General features: G+C 33.6%; 2 protein-coding genes and 1 pseudogene across 2 annotated transcripts; 1 reads left to right on the plus strand and 2 right to left on the minus strand.

Annotated features, from left to right (window-relative positions):
- Positions 1 to 3,922: 3,922 nt before the first annotated feature.
- Positions 3,923 to 4,868, plus strand: LOC142528568 (RING-H2 finger protein ATL1-like; annotated as a pseudogene).
- Positions 4,869 to 7,192: 2,324 nt separating this feature from the next.
- LOC142528765 (autophagy-related protein 9-like) lies at positions 7,193 to 12,723 on the minus strand. The gene is made up of 10 exons (XM_075633919.1): positions 12,561 to 12,723; positions 10,646 to 11,282; positions 10,248 to 10,568; positions 9,837 to 10,059; positions 9,407 to 9,586; positions 9,108 to 9,314; positions 8,801 to 8,878; positions 8,646 to 8,716; positions 8,410 to 8,520; positions 7,193 to 8,229 (listed from the first exon to the last, which is right to left on the minus strand). Exons 2-10 carry the CDS (start codon positions 11,212 to 11,214, stop codon positions 7,416 to 7,418), a joined length of 2,574 nt encoding a protein of 857 aa, XP_075490034.1. The 5' UTR covers positions 11,215 to 11,282; positions 12,561 to 12,723; the 3' UTR covers positions 7,193 to 7,415.
- Positions 12,724 to 13,174: 451 nt separating this feature from the next.
- Positions 13,175 to 18,918, minus strand: LOC142529583 (notchless protein homolog). Its single transcript, XM_075635151.1, has 13 exons — positions 18,651 to 18,918; positions 18,120 to 18,201; positions 17,930 to 18,019; positions 17,012 to 17,137; positions 16,321 to 16,448; positions 15,927 to 16,126; positions 15,685 to 15,748; positions 15,208 to 15,318; positions 14,915 to 15,052; positions 14,307 to 14,449; positions 14,181 to 14,235; positions 13,625 to 13,681; positions 13,175 to 13,493 (listed from the first exon to the last, which is right to left on the minus strand). Exons 1-13 carry the CDS (start codon positions 18,825 to 18,827, stop codon positions 13,410 to 13,412), a joined length of 1,455 nt encoding a protein of 484 aa, XP_075491266.1. The 5' UTR covers positions 18,828 to 18,918; the 3' UTR covers positions 13,175 to 13,409.
- Between the last annotated feature and the right edge of the window lie 2,252 nt (positions 18,919 to 21,170).

Genomic DNA, 21,170 nt, shown 5'->3' on the forward strand with positions numbered 1-21,170 from the left:
TTGTCATATATTTAGTAAATAAGATTCCTATTCATGCCTACAATAATCTTTTTTGTGTTGAAGTAGTTTCTGAATATAAATATAGAAATTAATGTTTTAAAATGAAAAATATATATTATTTTAATGAGGATTTTTTTATAAGTTTGATTCCCGAGTATTTTTGGTCATTAGAACTTGGATAAGAGATTGAGATAATCTTGTATACTTGTATAAATGGTTCATGTTTAATAATTACACACGCACACACATATTTAAACATGAAAAAAAAAAATCAAAATGAAATTATATGATATTTAATATCGAAAAACATAAATTTTCTTTCTGTTTGGTATTGGGGGCAAATCTAGTCACGATCATGTGATATTGCCACCAGGAGTAAAAAAAAAAAGAAGAAGAAGAAGAAAAAGAACGTATTATTTTATTTGGTTTTAGGTACTAATTAAAATGTTGCATTGTCTATTTATTATTTTTTTGTAATTTTTCTCTTACAGGAGACTCAGATTATATTGCATGCTAATCTATTCTATTTCGTTTGTTTTTATGTTCTAAAATGATTTTTGGTCCTAAAACTAAATTGAAGACATCATGAGTTTTGTTAAAGCTAAATGATTTCATTGTTTTCTCATGTGTAAATGTAATATGCTCTCAAATATTTTAGAGTTGACCTATAAACAAAAAATTTGTTTATGGAAACGTACAATCTTACTTTGCTCGTTGTCGTTCAAATTAGAAGGCATCCTTCTCCTACCTCAAATGTTCCGGATTCTCTTCCTTTTAACGAAAATAATTCGGTTGCACCTTAATATTAACAACGATGAAAGTCGTAATTACTGTACAAAATGCCATCTTAAAAACGACATTCAATTTTTTGATTTAATGTTAAGACTTAGATGGTTTTCATATGAAATTCTATAGAATTCCAAGTAACAAAATCTTTATATTTATTGTTCATTCTAGGTACTGTTGCAAAATTCCCTTGTCTCGCGCTCTTACATCAAATTTTGAGGTTGGAAGTACTAATATACATCAACAATAAACTCATTAGGTCATCTTCAACCCATAAATTTATTTTGGTACAGTTTTTGCACCAAAATAGTGCAATTTCTGCACCAAATATAACATTCATCTCCAACCCATATACTTCAAATCTTACACTAAAAAGTATATTCCTAATATATTCTCAAATTATTCTTTTTAATTTGATTTATTTAACTTATTTTAAATATATTATTGAATATATTATTATTTAAAAATATCTAATTATTAAAATAATATGTTATTATTATATAAATAATATTTATAATTTTTAATATTAATATTTATAATTAAAAAAAACAAAAAAATAAAAAAAAAAGATAGAACTCTGCGCCAAATTTGGCGCAGAGGGGAAATGGAGCTGCGCTATTTTAAAATAGCGCTTCTCCGTTGGAGCGATGCCCTTGCATTTTGGTGCAAGGGAGATGTCTTTATGACTATCGAGGTAATCTAAGACCATGTTTGGTATGGTTGAATGAAATAAGATGTGAAAGAAATAAAATTTGGCATGAAATAAAAATAAAAATAAAAATGAAATGATATATCTATTCAATTCTTATGATTGACATGAGAAAAAATGGAATATACTAGAATAAAATTATTTTAATAATTAAATCGTATTATATATAAAATATTTAAATTATAATTATTATAATTTTTATTATATATCTAATCATTATTAATAATGATTGCGGGTAGTTTTCTTAATTTATTTAGGTAGATTTATTTTTTTAAAATTTTTTTGCCAGCGATAAACAAGTCTCGGGTCTATGCTCAAGTCTCGTCAATATTGTTCCCAGCAGTATTTTAGTATATCCTTGGTAATTATATATATGTTAGCTAGTTGCAACATTTATTAAGATTCATTAATTTTATTTACGTAACACATCAAAATTATATCATAATGAACCACAAATTTGATAAACTTAAGATAAAAATTGAATATACACCCTTTTTATTTTCCTACTTGTGCATTTTCTGCGCTCAGACAAGCATTTCACGCATGATAATGCATGCAGTACTATGGAAGATATAAAAAACATTAAATATACATATACAAACGTACATAAAAATATATAGATTATGTTAATTGATCTGTACGTAATCATAGGAACTGAACACATTGGAAACAATTCCATCAGCAACATACAACGATATTCACGACGTCGACACAGTTGAGTAGCAAGAAATTTCGATGAGGTTAAGCAAAATGGTCGCTGGAAATTGCCCAATCCAACAATTTGTCTACACTGTGAGGCTTTATTGTTCCATGGTGTAACGTCTCAATTAATCTTGCTGTGGAAATTGACACACAAGAATACATCAAATACCTTCGCCAATAGAATTGCAAGAACCATACGATGCGGAAAATGAACAGGGCTGACATTTTTTTCAAGTACATCAGGATATATATACCATCATGTTTTCTCTTTTACGTCATCGTAGATTAATCTTTGGCAACCAGTGCAGATTGAATTTACACATTTCGAGCTCATGGCTAAATTTATCACTCGATTGGCAGCCTTTTGGCCCTTTTACAAAGTGAGAATTATAGACCGATGCACGTGCAGATGTAAATTGTAGCAAAGATCATGAAATAGATAACAAACTTCAATAAAATCAAGAATTTAGACGTGAATTGCTGACAAAAATGCAAAATATCCTCAATCAATTTGTTCATGTATTTTGACAAATTGGCCAACGCGAAGACATTCTCCGTTGCAGCCTCATCATCAAGCAGTAGAAACCACGCGAATATCAATACTGTCTACCAATAGCATCTCAATTTGCAGCTGTCATCGTTTGAACATTAATTAATCAACGGATAATTTAATTGGTCGAGACATTTTTATAAGGAATACAGGAAATCTTATGAATATTCAGAAAATCGTTGGTTATTATGATCATTTACAATTTCATCTCATTTGGTATACATATGGTTGGGTTGGGACACAAATAACTGAAATATATCAATGGTATCCGAATAACATGTCTGGACTACTATGCTGCATACAATGCTGTAGGTTAGAAAAAAGGAAAACATAAATATTTTACTTTATCAAGATTTGATATTGAAAAAATTCATAGACGCAATGGTTTATATAAATCGATCTTTCTGACATCAAGAAAATTAGAGTTAAATTAACACAAAAACTCAAATGAGACCGTGTCGCGGAAAAATTTTCTGAGACGATCCGATTCATGAAAAATATATTACATTTTATGACAAAAATATTATTATTTTTATTTTAAATGTGGATCGAGTGGATCATTTTCATGCAAATATTTATGTGACATCGTCTCCTTATTAATTAATATATGGACACATGTTGCAAACGGTCGTATCGTTTCTATGTTTTTACAGAAACATTTTTCCTTTTGTTTTTAATTAATTTCGAAGCGAGAGCAAGATCTGGATATTGAATAACAATTTATAAAGAATTTTAATAACTAAAATATTGATTAACAAATATTAAATACACAATTAATTACCAAGTGGAGACATAACTTTGACACAACTTTAAAAATTAACAAAACAAAAATATTATATAGAATAGAATATAAAATATTGAAATGAATTTTGGAAAACAATGTATTTAATTTCAAGGCTGGATTCAAGATCGTCAAATCTCCCCTCGTTTCCATTGTTAAATAATTTAAGTTAGTGAACTATGAGTTTATCATATATTCCTCGGAAGTCAACTGATTAGTACGATAATAAGCAATTTAAATAATAACTTTCGTTAGATTTTAAGAAATTTAATTTAATTTTTTTCCCAATTTCTCAAATACATTAAAGCATCTCATTTCATTGAATCATTTCCCATTCACAACTCGGCATACTTAGCTACGTAAATTGTCCATTCTCCAATCTTTATTCTCTTCAATGGAGAGATCACAAAATACACCTGAAACTCAATCTCCTCGACACCTTTCCAACAATGACTTCCCAATAATCGCCATCTTAATGTTAGCCATTGGCAGCCAAAACTTTCCTACTGATCAGCTACATTTTCGTGACCAAATGTTACCTCATATGGCAACCAGTTTCGTTCAGGCGAACACCACCGAGCGTAAATCCATCAGCATCTCACTCGCCTTTGTGGCAGAATCAAGGGCTCGACGAATTGCAAATCCGGGAACTTCCAACTTTCCAGTATAGCAAGAGCGAGTTTGGAAACAGCAGCGCTCTTTGGAGATGTGTGGTGTGTCTGACAGAGTTCCAAGAACATGAATTGTTGAGAGTTCTTCCAAAGTGCAATCATGCATTTCATTTGGATTGCAACGATTTATGGCTTAAGAACTGTTCCAACTGCCCTTTATGCAGATCGGCCATTTCTGGCCAGAACCGCTTTCGGTTTGATAAAATATTGGCACCTAATTCATCACCTCAAGATCCGCAGCCAATGGTTCGAAGTGAAGATCAAGATTTTGTAGTGATCGAACTAAGCGGGGAAAATGGGAATGGTGGTTTAGCTAATAGACAGCAGGAAAGAGTCAATTTGAGACGTTTCTTGGCACAACCTAGGAGCCATTCATCAAGAAAGCTTGAGCAGAATGTTGGGAAATCAAAACCAAGACAATTTCAGCATGTTTCGGTCATTGGAGATGAAGATCATCAGATTTCGGTTCAGCCCATCCGAAGATCTTTCTCTATGGATTCCGTGGTGGATCGCCATGTTCACTTGTCAGTTCAAGAGAATTTACCGCAAAACAGGGATGTCAGTCAGGTCAGAAGCAATGAAGAAAGCAGCAGCAGAAGCCAAAGATCATTCTTTTCATTTCGACATGGAAGAGAATCCAGAAATGCAGTTCTTCCCATTGAGTTTTAGCACGCAGAAGGAAAATTTCCTCCCTCGACTTAATTTTGCATCCACCCCTTTGTAGATAGTAAATGGAATCAAAAGAGCAGGCATAGGCAAAAGAATTGTTACGCTACATTTTTTTTTGTTGTTGAAGGGATTGTTACGCTATTTTTGCATGAATGAAAAATATTTTGTTCCAAGTTTGGGTGCTTTCCTTATTCTAGACCACCAGGCGTCATTAAGGAGCCAGCGATATTGCAAATTGATTCAAATGGGAAAAAAAAAATTGAAGTTGAAGACAGTGCGATCTTGGGGAAAATATCAGATCCTAAGCTTGCAAGAATCTCTTCAAAAATATTACTTTAATCGAAAGGGCACATGCTCCGATTACTATTTGGCTTATATACAATCTATTGACTATTATGTTTATTAACTTGTTGCTTGTTTTAAATGTGTTCTCTTATATTTTTACTTTAATCGAAAGGGCACATGCTCCTATTACTATTTGGTTTATAAACAATCTATTATATATATAAATCTGTAACTTGTTGCTTGTTTTAAATATGTTCACTTATATTTTTATTTATGTTTTAAAAATGTGTGATTATTAGTATTTGATCTTTTTTTTTTGCCAACCCAATATTTTACTTTTTATTTAATGATTTATAAATTTTTTTTTAATCTTTTCTCATTATGTAAATTAAATTAATCTTATCTATCTATCTATCTATCGAGTAGGCCTCTTGTGAGACGATCTCACGAATCTTTATCTGTGAGACGGGTAAACCCTACAGATATTCATAATAAAAAGTAATACTCTTAGCATAAAAAGTAATATTTTTTCATGGATGACCCAAATAAGAGATGTGTCTCACAAAATACGACATATGAGACCGTCTCACACAAGTTTTTGCCCTATCTATTACTATTACAAATTTATGACTTTGAATTATGAATTTACATGTATGTCCTTATCTTCATTAAATAATAATCATTAATACATGTCTATTTGTTTGTTTCATTATCAATTAATGAAATATGAAATAAATTGAAGAAAAATAAAATTTAACATCATTTTTTGAAATGAAATTTAAACTCTATTTTTAAAAAAAAAAACTATGTCCTTATTGAAATTTAAATTGTTTTATTGTTTTTTAAATTTATTAATTAATGAAATCTAAAATAAATTGAAAAAAAAAAATTAACCTTCATTTTTTGAAATGAAATTTACACTCTAATTTTTTTTAAAAAATATATATCTTTAATGAAATTTAAAATAATAATAATATTATTAAATACATATTTTTTATTTGTTTTTCTCATCTATTAATGAATTCTAAAATAAATTGATAAAAATGGAATTTAGTCGTCTTTTTTGGAACCAATTTATACTCTATTTTTTAACAAAGATTATATCTTTAATAAAAATTAAAAAATAGAAGAATAATAAAATTTTAAAATAAAATTTTAAAATAAAATTTATCTTTATTTTAAAAATAATTATTTTTATATGATTTATCTGTTTTTTCTTTTGTTTGAAAACCTTGAGCATGTCATCAAGAGACTCCACAGACTTGAAGGTCTCCTCAAGCTCGGATTTTTCCTTGAGTTTCCTCTGCCTCGAGGACATCTGGGGCACATTTTGCAACTGTGCATCCACGGAAGTACTATATTTCCGAGATGGGATGACTCGAACTAATTCAAGTAAAGGTCGAGGGGCAGCAAAGATCGAATCTTGGTGCAAGATTTGGCTTTTGATGGGTGAGTAAAAGAGTGGTGTTCGCAAAGTCTCTTGAAAGAAGAGAAAATGTAGCTGAGGGGTTGCATTTTCGAAGGTGGGAGAAGAGTTCGAATGAACCTCTTCTCGTGGCGATGGATTTGACGGCAAGTCTTGGAAATCTCTGCCCTGTAGAATTCTATTTTTAAATCACCATATTGATAATTTTTTGTCCTACATACGCTTTTATCAATACGCGAGATCATCTCAAAATTGTAATTCTGAAATTGAAAAATATCTCTATAATGTAACTCATGTGCACACATTCTTCTTTCTTTTTCTTTTTTTTTTTAAATAAAGAAATATATATATATATATACACAACACAGAGAAAACTTACCATATGTTTTCAAGCTTCGAGGAATCATAATGATAACGATATTTTTTTTAAAAAAAAATAACTAATATTTTTTATTCCATTCAAATGCATTTTCGACATTAAAAACTTTACTTTCAAACTTAAAACACAAATTTACTGATATTTCATAAAAAGATTTAAGCCGCATAAATTCAGGCAAGTATTGTGCAATGAATTGGCCACACAAACCTTTCATTTTGACAGTGAACACGGGACAAGCAATGGCTTCACCTGAGATAATAAATAAAGATGATAGTTGTTTCTACAATTTTGGACAGCTGACGGGACTTGCACCCTTTCATTCACCAGAGGCTCGTTCTGAATCAAATTAAGTGCAGTGTTATATACAACAAAGAATATCGAGCCGCATCTTCTTCGGGGTATAAGATCTAGACATGGAAGCTGATACATGTTCAATGGATGAAAATCAAGAAAATGATCATACAAGATCTGTGGGATCAGAAGAATTTTCATATATATCATCGAATGGAAGCTTAAATTCTCCAACATCTGACCCATCCATGTAAAAAGTTCGTGACAATCCCCTCGAATTTCTCAAGTCCAGAGGTTGTTCTTGTTCCTGTTCACGTTCCTCCATGCTGCTCTCTGAGAATTTGTCATAAGCATCACGAGAAGCTCCACGGAAGAAATTTGGAGGTTCGAGAAAACTTGTTTGCGGACCCGGACCTTGGAATCTAGTTCTAGCCCACCACTGGCTTTTTGCAGGGTGTTTGGTACTATTTGAGTCGTGATGCTGTAAGACACTTTCTTGGAAGAGAGGATCAGATGTAGAAGCTTCTAGATGACTTTGTACTCGATCCTCGAACAAGCTATCCCAATTTTCGTCGTACTTAGTTTTTGTGTGTGTCACGTTTGAAGGAATCCAGAAATCTTTTGGACTATTAATGATAGGTCTTGATGTATTGCCCCTCGAGTTATTGTCTCTGTCATGGTTTTGGGACGTGTAATACCAGTCTAGGATATATGGAAAATTCTTCTGTTCGACATCTATCAGCCACATTGAACCAAACTGATTGCAACCTCCCACAACATTTAGAGGTGTTTCTCTTGGGAAGAAACTGTTAGGGGAACCAAAGCCTCCAAAATTTGGATATTGTTGCTGCAAATCAGATGAGAAGTATGCATTTGTCGTTCCTTGAACTTGCATCTTCTGATCACGAAAGGTTTTAAGTGCCGCAAGGAATTGCTTTCCCTCGGCATCAGGTTCCCATGAAAGATAAGCAATCTGAAAGCTGCAAGTCAAGAGAAATTCAGTTAGTAAAGCGCACAACTCAAAAGGCATATTTTTATTGCTGTCACAGTCTCACACTAGCATATGTCAGCATGGGAAATTGTTGGGAACCAACATAAAAAATTTAATCTTGATAGTAGCAGTGGTTTATTTACGCCAGAGGTTCCGCAAATGCTCGTACCTCAGGAATGATTTTTCCATTTTTCCCTGGGAACTCCTCTGCTCGCGAGGTGAATCAAAGGGAGAACCATATTTTCTGTTGCCATGATTCTTGAAATCAAAGAGACTAAAACTGCCGGGGAAAAAATTATAAATTTTAGAAATTTTTTTGGAGGGAAGGCAGAAAAAGACGTTTATCTCCCATATGACAGAATCAAGATGATGGGTGATAGAACATAAAAATACGATTTTACAAACCTACAAACATGACCTACACCTTCAACATCCACAGTGAACTCCATTATGAATTGCAAGATAGCATCCACCCGCTACATCGACAAAAAACCATTATTTCAGAAGCTACTGATTTAATTTAAATGAATTTCCCGAAACTATTATAGTGAAACAATAACCTTTGGGACGACAAATAAGAGTAGGTATGGTGTCAGAAAGATTGAGGCCATCTCCTCTAATAACATCATTCCTGTGTACTGCACCAAATTTTTTTTTCTCAACATCAGTTTACACAGTCGACAATCATAACAGCCAACCCAAATTTTCAGCACATAGAACTTAAACAGCCTGATACTGAGTCTCAACAGAACATCTTATTGGCAAATCAAACGAATTCTCCAGAATAAGGGGAGAAGAAACGATAACTTAATATACTTTATTGCTTTATTGAGTTGAGGATGTTATAGTAAAATATGATGAGGATACCTGAAAAAGAGTTTCAAACTCAAGTCTTACTGCCTCGGTGTTCTCTTTCCCACGCCATCTTTTTGGCATATAATGTGTATGTTGAACAACAATGGACATTGCCCCCTGTGGATCAAGGACAAGAAGCTCATCTACAATAGCAGCCCGGCTTATAGCTGTTATAGTTCCAAAAACAGCAGCATACCAGAATAAGTTGCGACCAAATACCTGCAAGGTTAAAGTCATAAGAAATGCAGTAAATTCAATGATATCAATACATTTCTATTACATTATTGTTGGGTAAGAGACCAGAGTATTACATGGCCTTCCAGAAGAGATTCTTCCAAGAATGCAATGATAATCAGCACGGCAGCAAATCCACCAGAAACAAACGAGATAAACTTTGCAACAATAGTCAAGATAGGAGATGGAAATTGCTTTAAATAATCAGAAGCATGAACAATAGTGTTATTCATCCGGTGCTTGAACAAATGGTCAACCTGCAAAACAAGATGAGGATGTCCCAAGCAACCACCCTTTTAGCATAGAAGAAGAATAGAGAGATGGTTGACTGAGATAACAATTCTCTTTTCGATTCCAAACAAATGTCCAACATTAAGTTTTCCAAGAATCACAAAACCATGACTCCCAACTATTAGGCACATGCCAAATCAACGAAATAAAACATCACCCAAACTAAGCTAATATCTGTTTAATAACTCAAAGTCAAGAAAATGTAAATGGAGATACCTCGTTGAATTCTCTTAGCATCCATGTCGAGAGATTTGACCATCTTCGGGATGATGCAGTACTTGGATGATTATAGAACTGTTCAGCATGCCTCAAGAAGAGATACACGAGCATGAAGATGACAAGGAATGGAGACAGAAGAAGCAGCACAAAGCCAACTATCATAAGCCTTTTCTTTAAGGTTCCAGGATCTGAAACAAAATCCCTTCGTACACAGAAGTTTCTGGAAAAGTAGAGGACAAATCATACAAATACATAATCTACTCAAGAAGTATAATGATATCGATGGACATTATCATAGTATCTCAGAGGTATGCCCCACATCAAAAGCAAAAGAGTAACGTAATTTATTGCCATAAAAAAGAAGCAGCTTTACATATTACTTCTGTGATGGGAGAGTACATGACTTACCGGTCAAACATGCTCTGTAGTATGCACCAATTCAAGGTCCACTCGAGGGTCTTTGGCAGAACAAGACGATGCCGAACAGCATTTGGGCCAAAATTGGCAGTAGGTCCAGCACCTGGAACCCACCCAGATACAGAGAAGGCAAGGACTCCTTTGTTGAGCATCCCAATCAAGTAATTCTCTTTTCTCATCAACCTCATCACTACATCTTGAATAGAAAGATCTTTGACCACACACAGCTGCTGCAAACTCTGTACTTGAACAACCTTTTCGAGAATTGAGGCCCATGACATAGTCTGTATTTCATTGTCCTTCACATGGAGACTGCATATAGATACCAACTATTTTCAACCAACCAATGGATTCACTCACACTAAGCACCATATTAAATTTAATCATACCTGTTATAAAAAAATCGACGGATCTTAAGAGTCTCCTTTAACTGGGCAAAGAACCTCAAAAAACAGAAAACCCAGTATACAGAAAATATACCCAAATATCCAACAATTACTGCCTTGGAAAAAGTAAAAGGAGTCAATGGATGCTTATGCAAAGCTTCCACAGACAGATCACAAGGCTTGATTCCAGATTCCACTGCATTCATCCCACATTTTGCTTTGCGTAAGCCATTCCAATCAACATATAGCAAAAAAAATCCAGAGAAACATATAGTAAAACCCAGGCTCAGAAGCTCAAATATCCACTTGATGATGATGCACCAAAGGCCTTTGTCACAATAATAACTGTAAATCCTCTCAAAGAACAGATCAAGATCATCAATTGGGTCAATGTTCAAAGTCTCGCCATCTAGAAGCCCAGAAGGGCTTTCACTTCCAGGGCCTGGTGTCTTGTGGTAATCAGATAACTCAATTTCATGAGGTACATCCTCGAGTAACCCATTTGTTAAAGATGATTCTATGCGCCATTTCCACATAAAACAACTAAGAACACGTTTAAGTCCACTGAACATCTCTCAAACACACTGACAGAATGCAAAGACAGCCAGTCCATTCCATATGCTTCAATCAGAGCATTGCACTAAAAAGCCAAAACAAAATCAAATAACTACAAATATGGAACATAGAAACAAAAGTTTAACAAGGAATTAAAAACCAGTTATATATAAAGTGTGCCGCAAAGGCATGCTGGGCAGAAAAGGAATAATCTTGCTGTAAGATGATCAATGACACTTTTGTCCACATCTTAATTTAACACACTGAATTTCAGCTACATTAAATAGAACTTTATCTGTAAGAAAAATATTTCAATCTCGTTTGCTTGATTAGAAACTTGATGTTAACTGAAGCTGAGATGCTATGTTCTTCAAAACTCAAAGGAGTTCAAAAACAGGGGAGAAAAACCTGAAACTTGTTCTAGTGATTGTGAAACTGCATAAGAGTGTCAATAAACATGACAGAGATATTCCAAAAGACATAGAAAACCATTTATTAGCACATTTTAGCATATTCTGACTCAACTTCGTGTTGATAAATAGAAAAATCTAAGGGAACACATTTTTTCCCTACAAGAATGTAATGCACTTTGATTGAATCAGACAACCAAAGTGTCTGACTACGAATCCCTAAACATCATTAACAGATGATTTCAGTAGCTCCCAGAATGAAATTTTTCCTTGCATTCCAAAGATTGAACAATTGTTTCTCACTCAATTATTATAATTTATGCAAGAAAAAGTGGCCAAAACACCACTTGAGGAAATTGCTAGTTTTAAATCAAACAAACCAAAAAACTGAAGACAAAAATGACAGGTTACAATAAAATTGTCAGCAACTTATCTCGTCCGATTTCTAGCAAAATAACAAGATACAACAAAAACCCCAAACCAACCACTCAAAAAACAGGGACAAGTCTATAATGTTTTCAACATTAAAGGTCTACAGCTCATCAATAGCTTGCAACAAACTCAAAACTTGTCTTTCGTGCGTTAATCTGGTTCTGGACAGACAACAATCAGTACAGCATATCTGAATCCCTACGAAAATCTTAAACATAAAACCATAAAGTTCACAGACTAAACAAGGAAAATACACAAATAAATAGAAAAAACAATCTAACAAACAGTGAAACAGAACAGTAATCGAATACAACATGGAGAATAACTTGAGAAACCCAGATAAAGAATCATAAATTTTTGGCAAAACGCGAAAAGTAAAAGAAAAATCTTACCCAGCCAGTCGGCCCAACGAAGCCAAGAAACCACCGCTGGAGTAAGTAAGAATCTAATATTTTCGCCAGCAAAAAGAACGCAGGAACGTTAAAAAGGAATCGTAATTATTCTACGAAAAAACAAAAAACCTTTCTGGGTCTCAAGAATGTCCAATTACGGAAGAAAACCGACCGAAGAAGATTGGTTTTGATTGCGTGGAACAACGTCTTCTCTTGCTGTGTAAAACAAAACAATCCTATGGTTTCATTGAGTTCTTATTTTCTATCTGCTACGTCTCCAAGTAATTCGGGATTCATTGTTTCGTTATAAACAAATAAAAATTAAAGAATCAAAATTCTGATCACGAAAATTAAGTTTTAAATTTATTATATCTATAAATTAAGAGTTTCATCAAATTTTAAAATAACATATAAAAATTAAAATAATGTAACGTGAATTCTAGTTTATTTTGATATTACTCGAACCAATTTTCTAATCGAGTCCCGTTGATAAGAAGCAAATCACTTCATCAAAAAATAAATCAAGATTCGGCTGGGATTTGGGTTAAATTCGGTCTACATATGTATATATTAGTCTTGATGTGGCAACTTCCTATATATCTACCACACGGACACCGCTTCAAACAATGTTTATATAGATACCAACAATAGATCTTCACCAGTAACAAAATTCATTATACATATAACCCCAATCATTACTATATTGAGTTTTTATTGATTTTAAATTAAAATATTAAGAGATTAAATAAAATATATGGAAAAATATAACATGGTAATATTATGATACATCATCTCTTCGATTTTACATGCATTAATGGGCGTTTATTTCGATTTTCCTTGGATCTTTCGAAATAAATCAAGAAATATTCAGAGGTTGCAGGCATTTTGATCACCACATTCTTCACAAAATGCTGCAGAAGTGGGCATAATAAATATAATGGCGTTTCTCAGTTTCTATATTTGCTTTATACACATAATTTAGCCCATCCATAACTTCAGAACCTTGTCCTTGCCACCGGATGCTACTTTCTCGCCATCTGGGCTCCAGTCTACCGCAAAAACCTAAAGATCAAAAGGTTCTAATAATCAGTTTTTTTGTCAGCAACCCCTCAAAACATGTAAAAATATTAAGCAAGATAATAAATGTTCAACTCTGCCAGTAAGAGAGATTTTGTTTGAATAAAAGGCCTTACTTCATCTGCATGGCCTGGAAGGTCTTGTTTCAGCTTCTGTGTTCGGATATCCCAAACCTGTTCAAAATCTAACACGTTAATGCACATTTATAACCAACCAGAAAGTCGGTACTATTTGGTCTTACTGGGGTGATTCCATGAATTTCAATGCAAATAAAATATAACAAAGTGGAAAATGCTGTAAGAGGAGCCAGAGCACAACTTTCAGAGTGGAGCTGATATGATTTATACCAACTACAAAGCATTGTAAAATTAATCATTTCAATTATTGTGCTACTTCATTTTCCATTATAACTTCCGATGCTAACGCAACTTTATTCTTCACCTGATCCCAAAGCTGTAAGAATTACTGATCCTAAAGGAAATCAAGAAAATAAAATATTAAATTTTCCAAAAGTAGGAGATATTTCGTGCAATCACTCCCTTGATTCCGATTAATTATCCAGAACTAAAAAAAACCTATTTAAATATAATTTCAAACACAAGATTGGTTATGGAAAAAATAAATTAAGAGAAAATATTATAAAGCACGTTCAAATATCATAAGAACCCTTGCCTTTAAAGTCGAGTCTTTGCTCCCACTCAAAAGTAGCCTACTGTCTGCTGACCAACTGTAGCAAAAGAAATGTTATAAAGAAATACAGCATCTACATGGATTAACATAAGAGAAAATTTTTCTAACCTTATTTGATAGACAGGCCCCACATGACCACGGAATGCAGCAACAAATTTTCCAGTGATTCCATTCCATAACTTGACTGACTTGTCAAAAGAGGCACTTGCAATCCATTGTCCATCAGGAGAAAAGTAGACATGATTGACAAGCTGAAGCATAGTAAGAAATGAACACAGAGACTCAGTATGAAGCAAAAGTCTTGTTCAAATGAATTAAGTTACAGTGTATCACTAGTAAATTGACAATTAAACAGATAAGATCGAGGTGTTCAATATTATTAAGAATTAGTTGGAAGCAGAAAATTATATGTAGCAGAGGCTCTGCAAGCCAAAAGTTCTCCTAAGAGTGGACATTAAAGTTTTCAGCGCCCAGGTTACAATATAGGAGAGAGCAAAGGTAGTGTGTAGGTTAATTGAACGAGAAGAAAGGTTATTCTGCCTACCCTACTTCCCAACTACTGTGTCCTAGCCCTAGCTAAATAAATGGAGCACTTACAGACAACCCCGGTATTGAACATAATATCAAGTTTCTGTACAACTAAAGAGCTACCAAATACGACCTTTAATGATATACTGCAACTAGAACAAAAAATGATATGAATAAGATAATCATACCTGTTGATGACCAGTCATACGAGTTTTGGGTTGTTTGCTCACTGCAGGTTCCCACAAGAACATGGTAAAATCATCTGAACCTGAGACCAACCTTTCTGCGGCACTCCCCTTCATTTTGTTGTACCTATCTAAAGCTACCTGGAAGGGAGAACAGAGCTTAAAAGGGTAGCAGACCGAATATCTACCAAAATGAATATCCATGTAAATCCAAATAAGAGAATTTGACATAATAATTATAAGGAAAAGAAAAAATATATCATATCATCTCTTTTCCCTGAAGATATTGATGATACCTGCTTCATTTCCTCCGGAGATGAATACTGTTTTCCGGTGTGATCAAAGGCACCACTCCGGAGAACATATTCGGTGCTCAGTGCCAAAGAATTAACCCAATGCCCATGGCCCTACATTTCATGAGAGAATTAAAATATTTAACAACAAAACAAATTAGATTTGGTGTGCTCAAGGATGAGAAAGTTGTCAAACAACAGACTTAGACAGAGTGAAATATAACATTCTTGAAGAGTGTAGCAGACAATAAAAATTTACAATGACTAGTTCACACAAAAACTAAGTAAAGGTGTAATTTAATGCCATGCAAACTGTTAGAATCGAGAAAAAATCAGCAACCTCATTGTTTTGTCAAGAGAAGGTTTGTAAAGGAAGAAGTTAAGATAATTTTGAGTATCCATTTAATGAGATACTCTAATAGAAAAATATAAAAAGGAAGTCAGGTTGAAAAAAAACATTGCCAACACATAGGCAAGTACCTTTAATTCACGTATTAGCTTCCCTTGCGAGGTTTCCCACATTTTAATAGTACAATCCTGAGATCTGCAAATGAGAAGGTGTGAACTGTGCTGCACTTATAACAAGTTAAACCTTTCATACACACATGTATGAATTGTCACGTAAGTATCTCAATACTATACGCCTCAAATTTTCAAGAAAAATAAATGAAGGCATCATATCAACTTTGAAAGCCATATTGTCATTGGTGAGGGGAGCGTACCCAGTATATATCACTCCATCTCCACCCCATTTTACACAAGTTATGGCAAGTGTGTGTCCGCTAAGACATATAACACATTTCTTTAGTGAAACATCCCATATCCTTGCATCACCATCTTTACTGGCGCTAACAAAGCGACGACAAGGAGCATTGAGATGCAAAGGCTCCCACGAAATTCCAGTTATCCATTTCTTGTGACCCTGAGATGTCAATGATGTCATATATTTTTACACGTCGTTACCAATATGCGCAAAGACGTGAAGAAATGAATAACAAGTTCGGTAGTACAACCAGAAAATGGACATAAATTTATGTTTTTCTGATATCATAATCTTTTTCATCAACTTAAAGCAAAGAAATTAAGAAGGCCTCCATTAACTTTTTGCGAGCTTACAATAAGTGGATTGCCTGATGGCTCCCCAGTTTGTGGGTTCCAGCATAAGATTTCTCCAGCTTTGCTTGCACTTACAAGATGCTTACCATCTGGCGCCCATGCAACACACAGAACCCAATTCTTGTGTCCTAAAGAAAAGGAAAATATAGCCCCAATGGAAAGCTGCATCAGAGTACAGAAAAATTCCAGAAGCAATGAAACAAAGCCCCAAACTAAGTAGCAGACAAGTACAAAGGCGACAGACGGAAATGGATAAATAAACGAGACAAGGAATTTGGAGAACAGAGGCAGAGCCAACACAGAGGAGGAAAAAGATGAATTTAAGATGTCACTTCTTCCATCAGAAGTCCTTAAGCATCGATTCAGAAAGATCATGCACAGATTTATAAGTTCAGATGTTGTACCGCTTCTAAACTCAACTGAAACCCAGATGAGATCTTTGTGAAATTATAAAGCTCTATAACAATCACACACGTCTAGTAATGATATAATATAAAATTTCCTGATAGTAAAATTTCATTTTTTTATTACAAACCAGACATCTTGGACTTGGTGATTTCAAACGGACAACAAAATTAGTCAACCGTGAATGGCCATACATGCCACGAGAACATGCTAAAATGTAAATTTCAATTGGAAAGATAAAGCAAGTGTGCGGAATGTAAATCAAGCAGAATAAATATATCTCAACCTTTACATGTAAATAATGGTGTCTGTGTACTCAGATCCCAAAAACGGACAGTGGTATCACCGGATCCACTAGCTAAATTCCGTCCATCGGGACTAAAGGAAACTGAAAGCACGGCCTCATTATGACCTGCATACAATACGTACAAGGTTAGGGAAAAATGTGGGGACAGAACTTCCAAGATCCAACCATAACGTATCTGGCCCACTAATAAAAAGTTTCAAAAATAAACTGCATTCATAACAGATGTAATGTACATAAGATAAAAATACTAAAAGGCAGGAAAATACAAGTATTTATCAGTACCAAAGAGGACATAACTTGAGGATTGAAAATTTACACAAAGAACTCTCCAAAAACATATATAAGACTTCTAATTTTGATGATGACATATTTAAGCACGTCGCGTGAAGAAAAAAATTTGTTTCGGGTAAAAGCGTGAAATCACAGTCAACCCAAGGTTGATCACATTAAGTGCAAAAAAACGTGAGCTTTTTTAGGTAAAATTTTATGTTAACTTTTGATAACATAAAACTTATAAAAAAACCTTAAAGGCACCAAAAATTTCTTTAATGGTTACTGTTGATGGTAAAAAAAGAATTATTAAATTGTGTACGTTTATATTTTCTTTAATCTATCAATTGATTTGATATGATTTTTTTTCATCGGAAACTATCATTTTATTATCTATCAATTGACCTTGACTCACGCTTTTTAGAACTTTGATTGTGACATAATTATAGGGAAATAGAACCCACATAATAATCAGGCTTCAACAGCCTACCATATCAGAAAAAAACAACCAGAATAATACTTTGCAGAACATAAATCTGAAAGAAGTTCGATTCATGCATAGTCCACAATCCAAACAACACAATTAAATTGTATCAACACTGGAAGGAAAGTTAATATATTTCATACCAGCGATTGTTGAAGAACAGCGAGTTACTGGGCGTATTCTAAATACTGCTTGTGGCTGGTAAACAATCGTCAGAACCTTCTCCACAGACACTGCAATAACATTTAATGACAGTCTTCCCAACTGTGTATTGTATGCTGCTAGACAACATAAGCTTTGGTACTGAAAACTAAGATAAGCAGAACTTCTCACCCTTTTTCTTCTGCAAATATGATCCAAGTTGCACCAGAAGCTCATTGTCGGATACATAAAATGCATAAGGCAATTTTTCCTCCTGAAATTAATGACAGACCCACCACCAAGTTGAAGCCATTAAACTGGATGTTAACGTATATTGGATGTTAACGTCTCATTGCATCAGAAGCTCATGGCATATATTTATATAGTCATTCACTTAATTGCACATGTTAAAATTCTTTTCTTTTCAAGATAAAATGGATGTTAACGTATCATTGGCGCATAATCTAACATGATATGTCCGATTTATTTTATCACAATGTCTAAAGCTTCGATCATCACAATTCTCATGCCAAGGTCCATATATTTCAATTAGCAAATCAACCCATCAAAACACGGAAGAAAAACCACGTATTCTATATAAAATGAACCTTGAAGAAGACACATCAAAAAGAAAACCAGGATTAATGAAAGTAAACTACGTTTCAATAAATTATAACAGAAACACAACTTGAAAAAAAAAACCTCAGTGTCACCAGCACTTACGTTGTTGAGGATTTTATTGACGAGTTGCTGGAGTTCCTTAGGGCCGGCGCTCTCCGGAAGAAAAATTGGGGCCCCAAGAGGTGTACCTTCGGAGTCGGCCAACTGACACATTACCCGGTTGCTAAGCTCTCTCTCTACTTCCATCGTTCCTGCCGCAGTCGATCCTTCTACTTCCATCGTCTCTTTTCAATTGAAAATACTGAGTGAGAATTCTGGGCGAGGTTAGGGTTTTGACCTTTGACTTTCAACCCGGTAGAAGAAGAGGGTCGGGTTCGGTTAAATGGGCTTCTGTTTTCGTATAATTTTTCTTTTAAAACACACGGTTGAATGCATTTGGCGAAATAGATTATATGTTCATTTAATTTTTAAATTTAAAAAAGATTATCGTAAAATAAATTACGTAAACCTTTATGTGGTATTTGTTTTTTAAATATTACGTCGTGGTTTTTTGTATGAAGCTGATATCTTTCTTTGAAATTGTTTGAACAAACAACATTTGAATTTGAGAGATATGATAATAATTTGACCGACAAGGCTATCAAAAAAATTGATAAACTCGGAGTTGATTGGGTAACAAGGCACCTCACCAAGAGGTTCTTTATAGCTGATTATCGGCAATCATCGAATGTTTTTTGATTTATTTCAATTTATATTTAGTGGTTATTGACCTATATTCCGATATTGCACAGAATGAAGATCATTACAGAGATAAGTAGCAAAGGAACTGGAACAGAGCATTCACTTGTTAAAAGCTCGTGCTATTCTCCAGCAAGATCCCTCGGTTACATTACCGAAGATCAAGGTCCAAGTTTCTCAACAGCAAACCAAAGACAATCGCATGGAGGAATAATTGAATTATGTCATCTTGCTATCATTTCAGATTTCATATTTTTTGACGAGTGCGATGAAATAGAATTTTCCATTAAACTCTTGAATTCGACCCTTGATCATTGATGGCTATTTGGATCTTTAAATGTCTTACATCGACTAGGTTAAGATTCGAGGTTTGCATATATAGAATTGAACAATCCTTCTCAAATAGCTAGTTTTTGGAGTTGAGTTATATTCAAGTTTCAAACTTTACATGGTATCAGAGCTCGGGTTATGTGTTGAACTGCCATATAGGTCACCCGATAATGTCTTATAAACTTCACGTTCAAGTCGTTCATTCATGGGCTTTAGAGAGTGTGTTGAGTGTCCTATAGACTTGAACAATCATTCTTCTTGAGCTATCTTTTAAGGTTGAGACAAGTCCCAATCTTTAGATTCTCTCGCAAGAAAAGCACAAGGCTACTCGATTTTAATGCTGAGATTTCAAGTTCATATGTATTCTGCATTTCTTTTTCCACTTTTCATACACATAATTAACCATCGAACAATGTATATTTTTATTATAACTGTTCCACCGATGTCAAATCAAAAATAGCAACATTTGTAAAATAAAAATGGTAAAATTTAACATTGGCCATCAAGTTATATATTTGACACAAGTATATCAAACAAAGTTTATTGGCTTAGAGACGTATATCAAACGACTACTCGATCATTATGATGTGTATTCACAATGCTAGTGAAAAGTTAGGCTAAGAGATCTACTTAGGATCATTATAAATCCCACAAAGTAAAAGTGGGAAATGATGCAAATGACAAAAAGCTTGGTGGCCACTTCATCTAGTCTTGCTACATAAAACATATAATATAGTTTATAATATGCAGTGTATCTTATTAAATTAAATTATTATATAGAAAACAAGGTTTAATTATGCTCTAACATTTAATTTTCGACCCCATTAAAAATATAATATATGTAATGCGATATTTTCGTGGGCTCAAAATGTTTGAAAAGATGATAATAAATCATTTACATCAATCATAAATTACTGCTAGCATGGAACAAACCAAAAATTACAGTTGAAATTTATAGGGAAAAAAGGGGGGTAGAAATCGAAAGTGGAGCAAGGCAATATGTCTAATTTTGCGAGCTGTCTGAATTAATGATTGATTGCCAAGTACCATCTACTTGTTAGTGGCTTTGGCAATAATTAGATTAAAATCCCACTTTGAAACCATGAAATTATATGGCAAAAAAGAAAGGGGACAAATGTAATTGAGGTGTCACAACTTTTAGCAGTAAAAATTATTGCTGAATGGCAATTGAGATCTTGATTTGAATTCAGTATACTCTATTTTGGATTTTAATTTATCTAGTTTAGTTTGAGTTTTAAATTGGATTGTTAATCGATATTTGAAATCTCTCCAAAAGAAAACGCAATATGAATTATTTCGATACATTCCAAAAGTAAAACAAAAATTGGTAAGAGAGATAGATTATGTTTTACATTAATTATTTCTTAACCTTCATTCTCCCAAACACAAAGATCACATTTTTTTTAAATAAAAAATTCACGAATATATAGTCAACTTTTCATAGTTTATATTATTTTATGTATATTTTTTTTAGTAGGTCTATTGTGAGACGGTCTCACGAATCTTTATCTGTGAGACGCGTCAATCCTACCG

Source organism: Primulina tabacum, chromosome 16 (assembly GCF_025594145.1).
Source record: "Primulina tabacum isolate GXHZ01 chromosome 16, ASM2559414v2, whole genome shotgun sequence".
Lineage (NCBI taxonomy): Eukaryota > Viridiplantae > Streptophyta > Magnoliopsida > Lamiales > Gesneriaceae > Primulina > Primulina tabacum.

What these genes read in the sequence shown, in the direction of transcription:
- LOC142528765 (XM_075633919.1), bottom strand. Translation starts at nt 11,214, where the DNA reads ATGTTCAGTGGACTTAAACGTGTTCTTAGTTGTTTTATGTGGAAATGG. An exon ending in CGTCGATTTTTTTATAACAG is followed by an intron (nt 10,569 to 10,645) that starts GTATGATTAAAT and finishes ATCTATATGCAG; the next exon opens with TCTCCATGTGAAGGACAATG. An exon ending in AATCTCTTCTGGAAGGCCAT is followed by an intron (nt 9,315 to 9,406) that starts GTAATACTCTGG and finishes TTAACCTTGCAG; the next exon opens with GTATTTGGTCGCAACTTATT.
- LOC142529583 (XM_075635151.1), bottom strand. Translation starts at nt 18,827, where the DNA reads ATGGAAGTAGAAGGATCGACTGCGGCAGGAACGATGGAAGTAGAGAGA. An exon ending in ATATTTGCAGAAGAAAAAGG is followed by an intron (nt 18,020 to 18,119) that starts GTGAGAAGTTCT and finishes ATGTTATTGCAG; the next exon opens with TGTCTGTGGAGAAGGTTCTG. An exon ending in GCAAAGACTCGACTTTAAAG is followed by an intron (nt 13,682 to 14,180) that starts GCAAGGGTTCTT and finishes GATTTTGAACAG; the next exon opens with GTTTGGGATATCCGAACACA.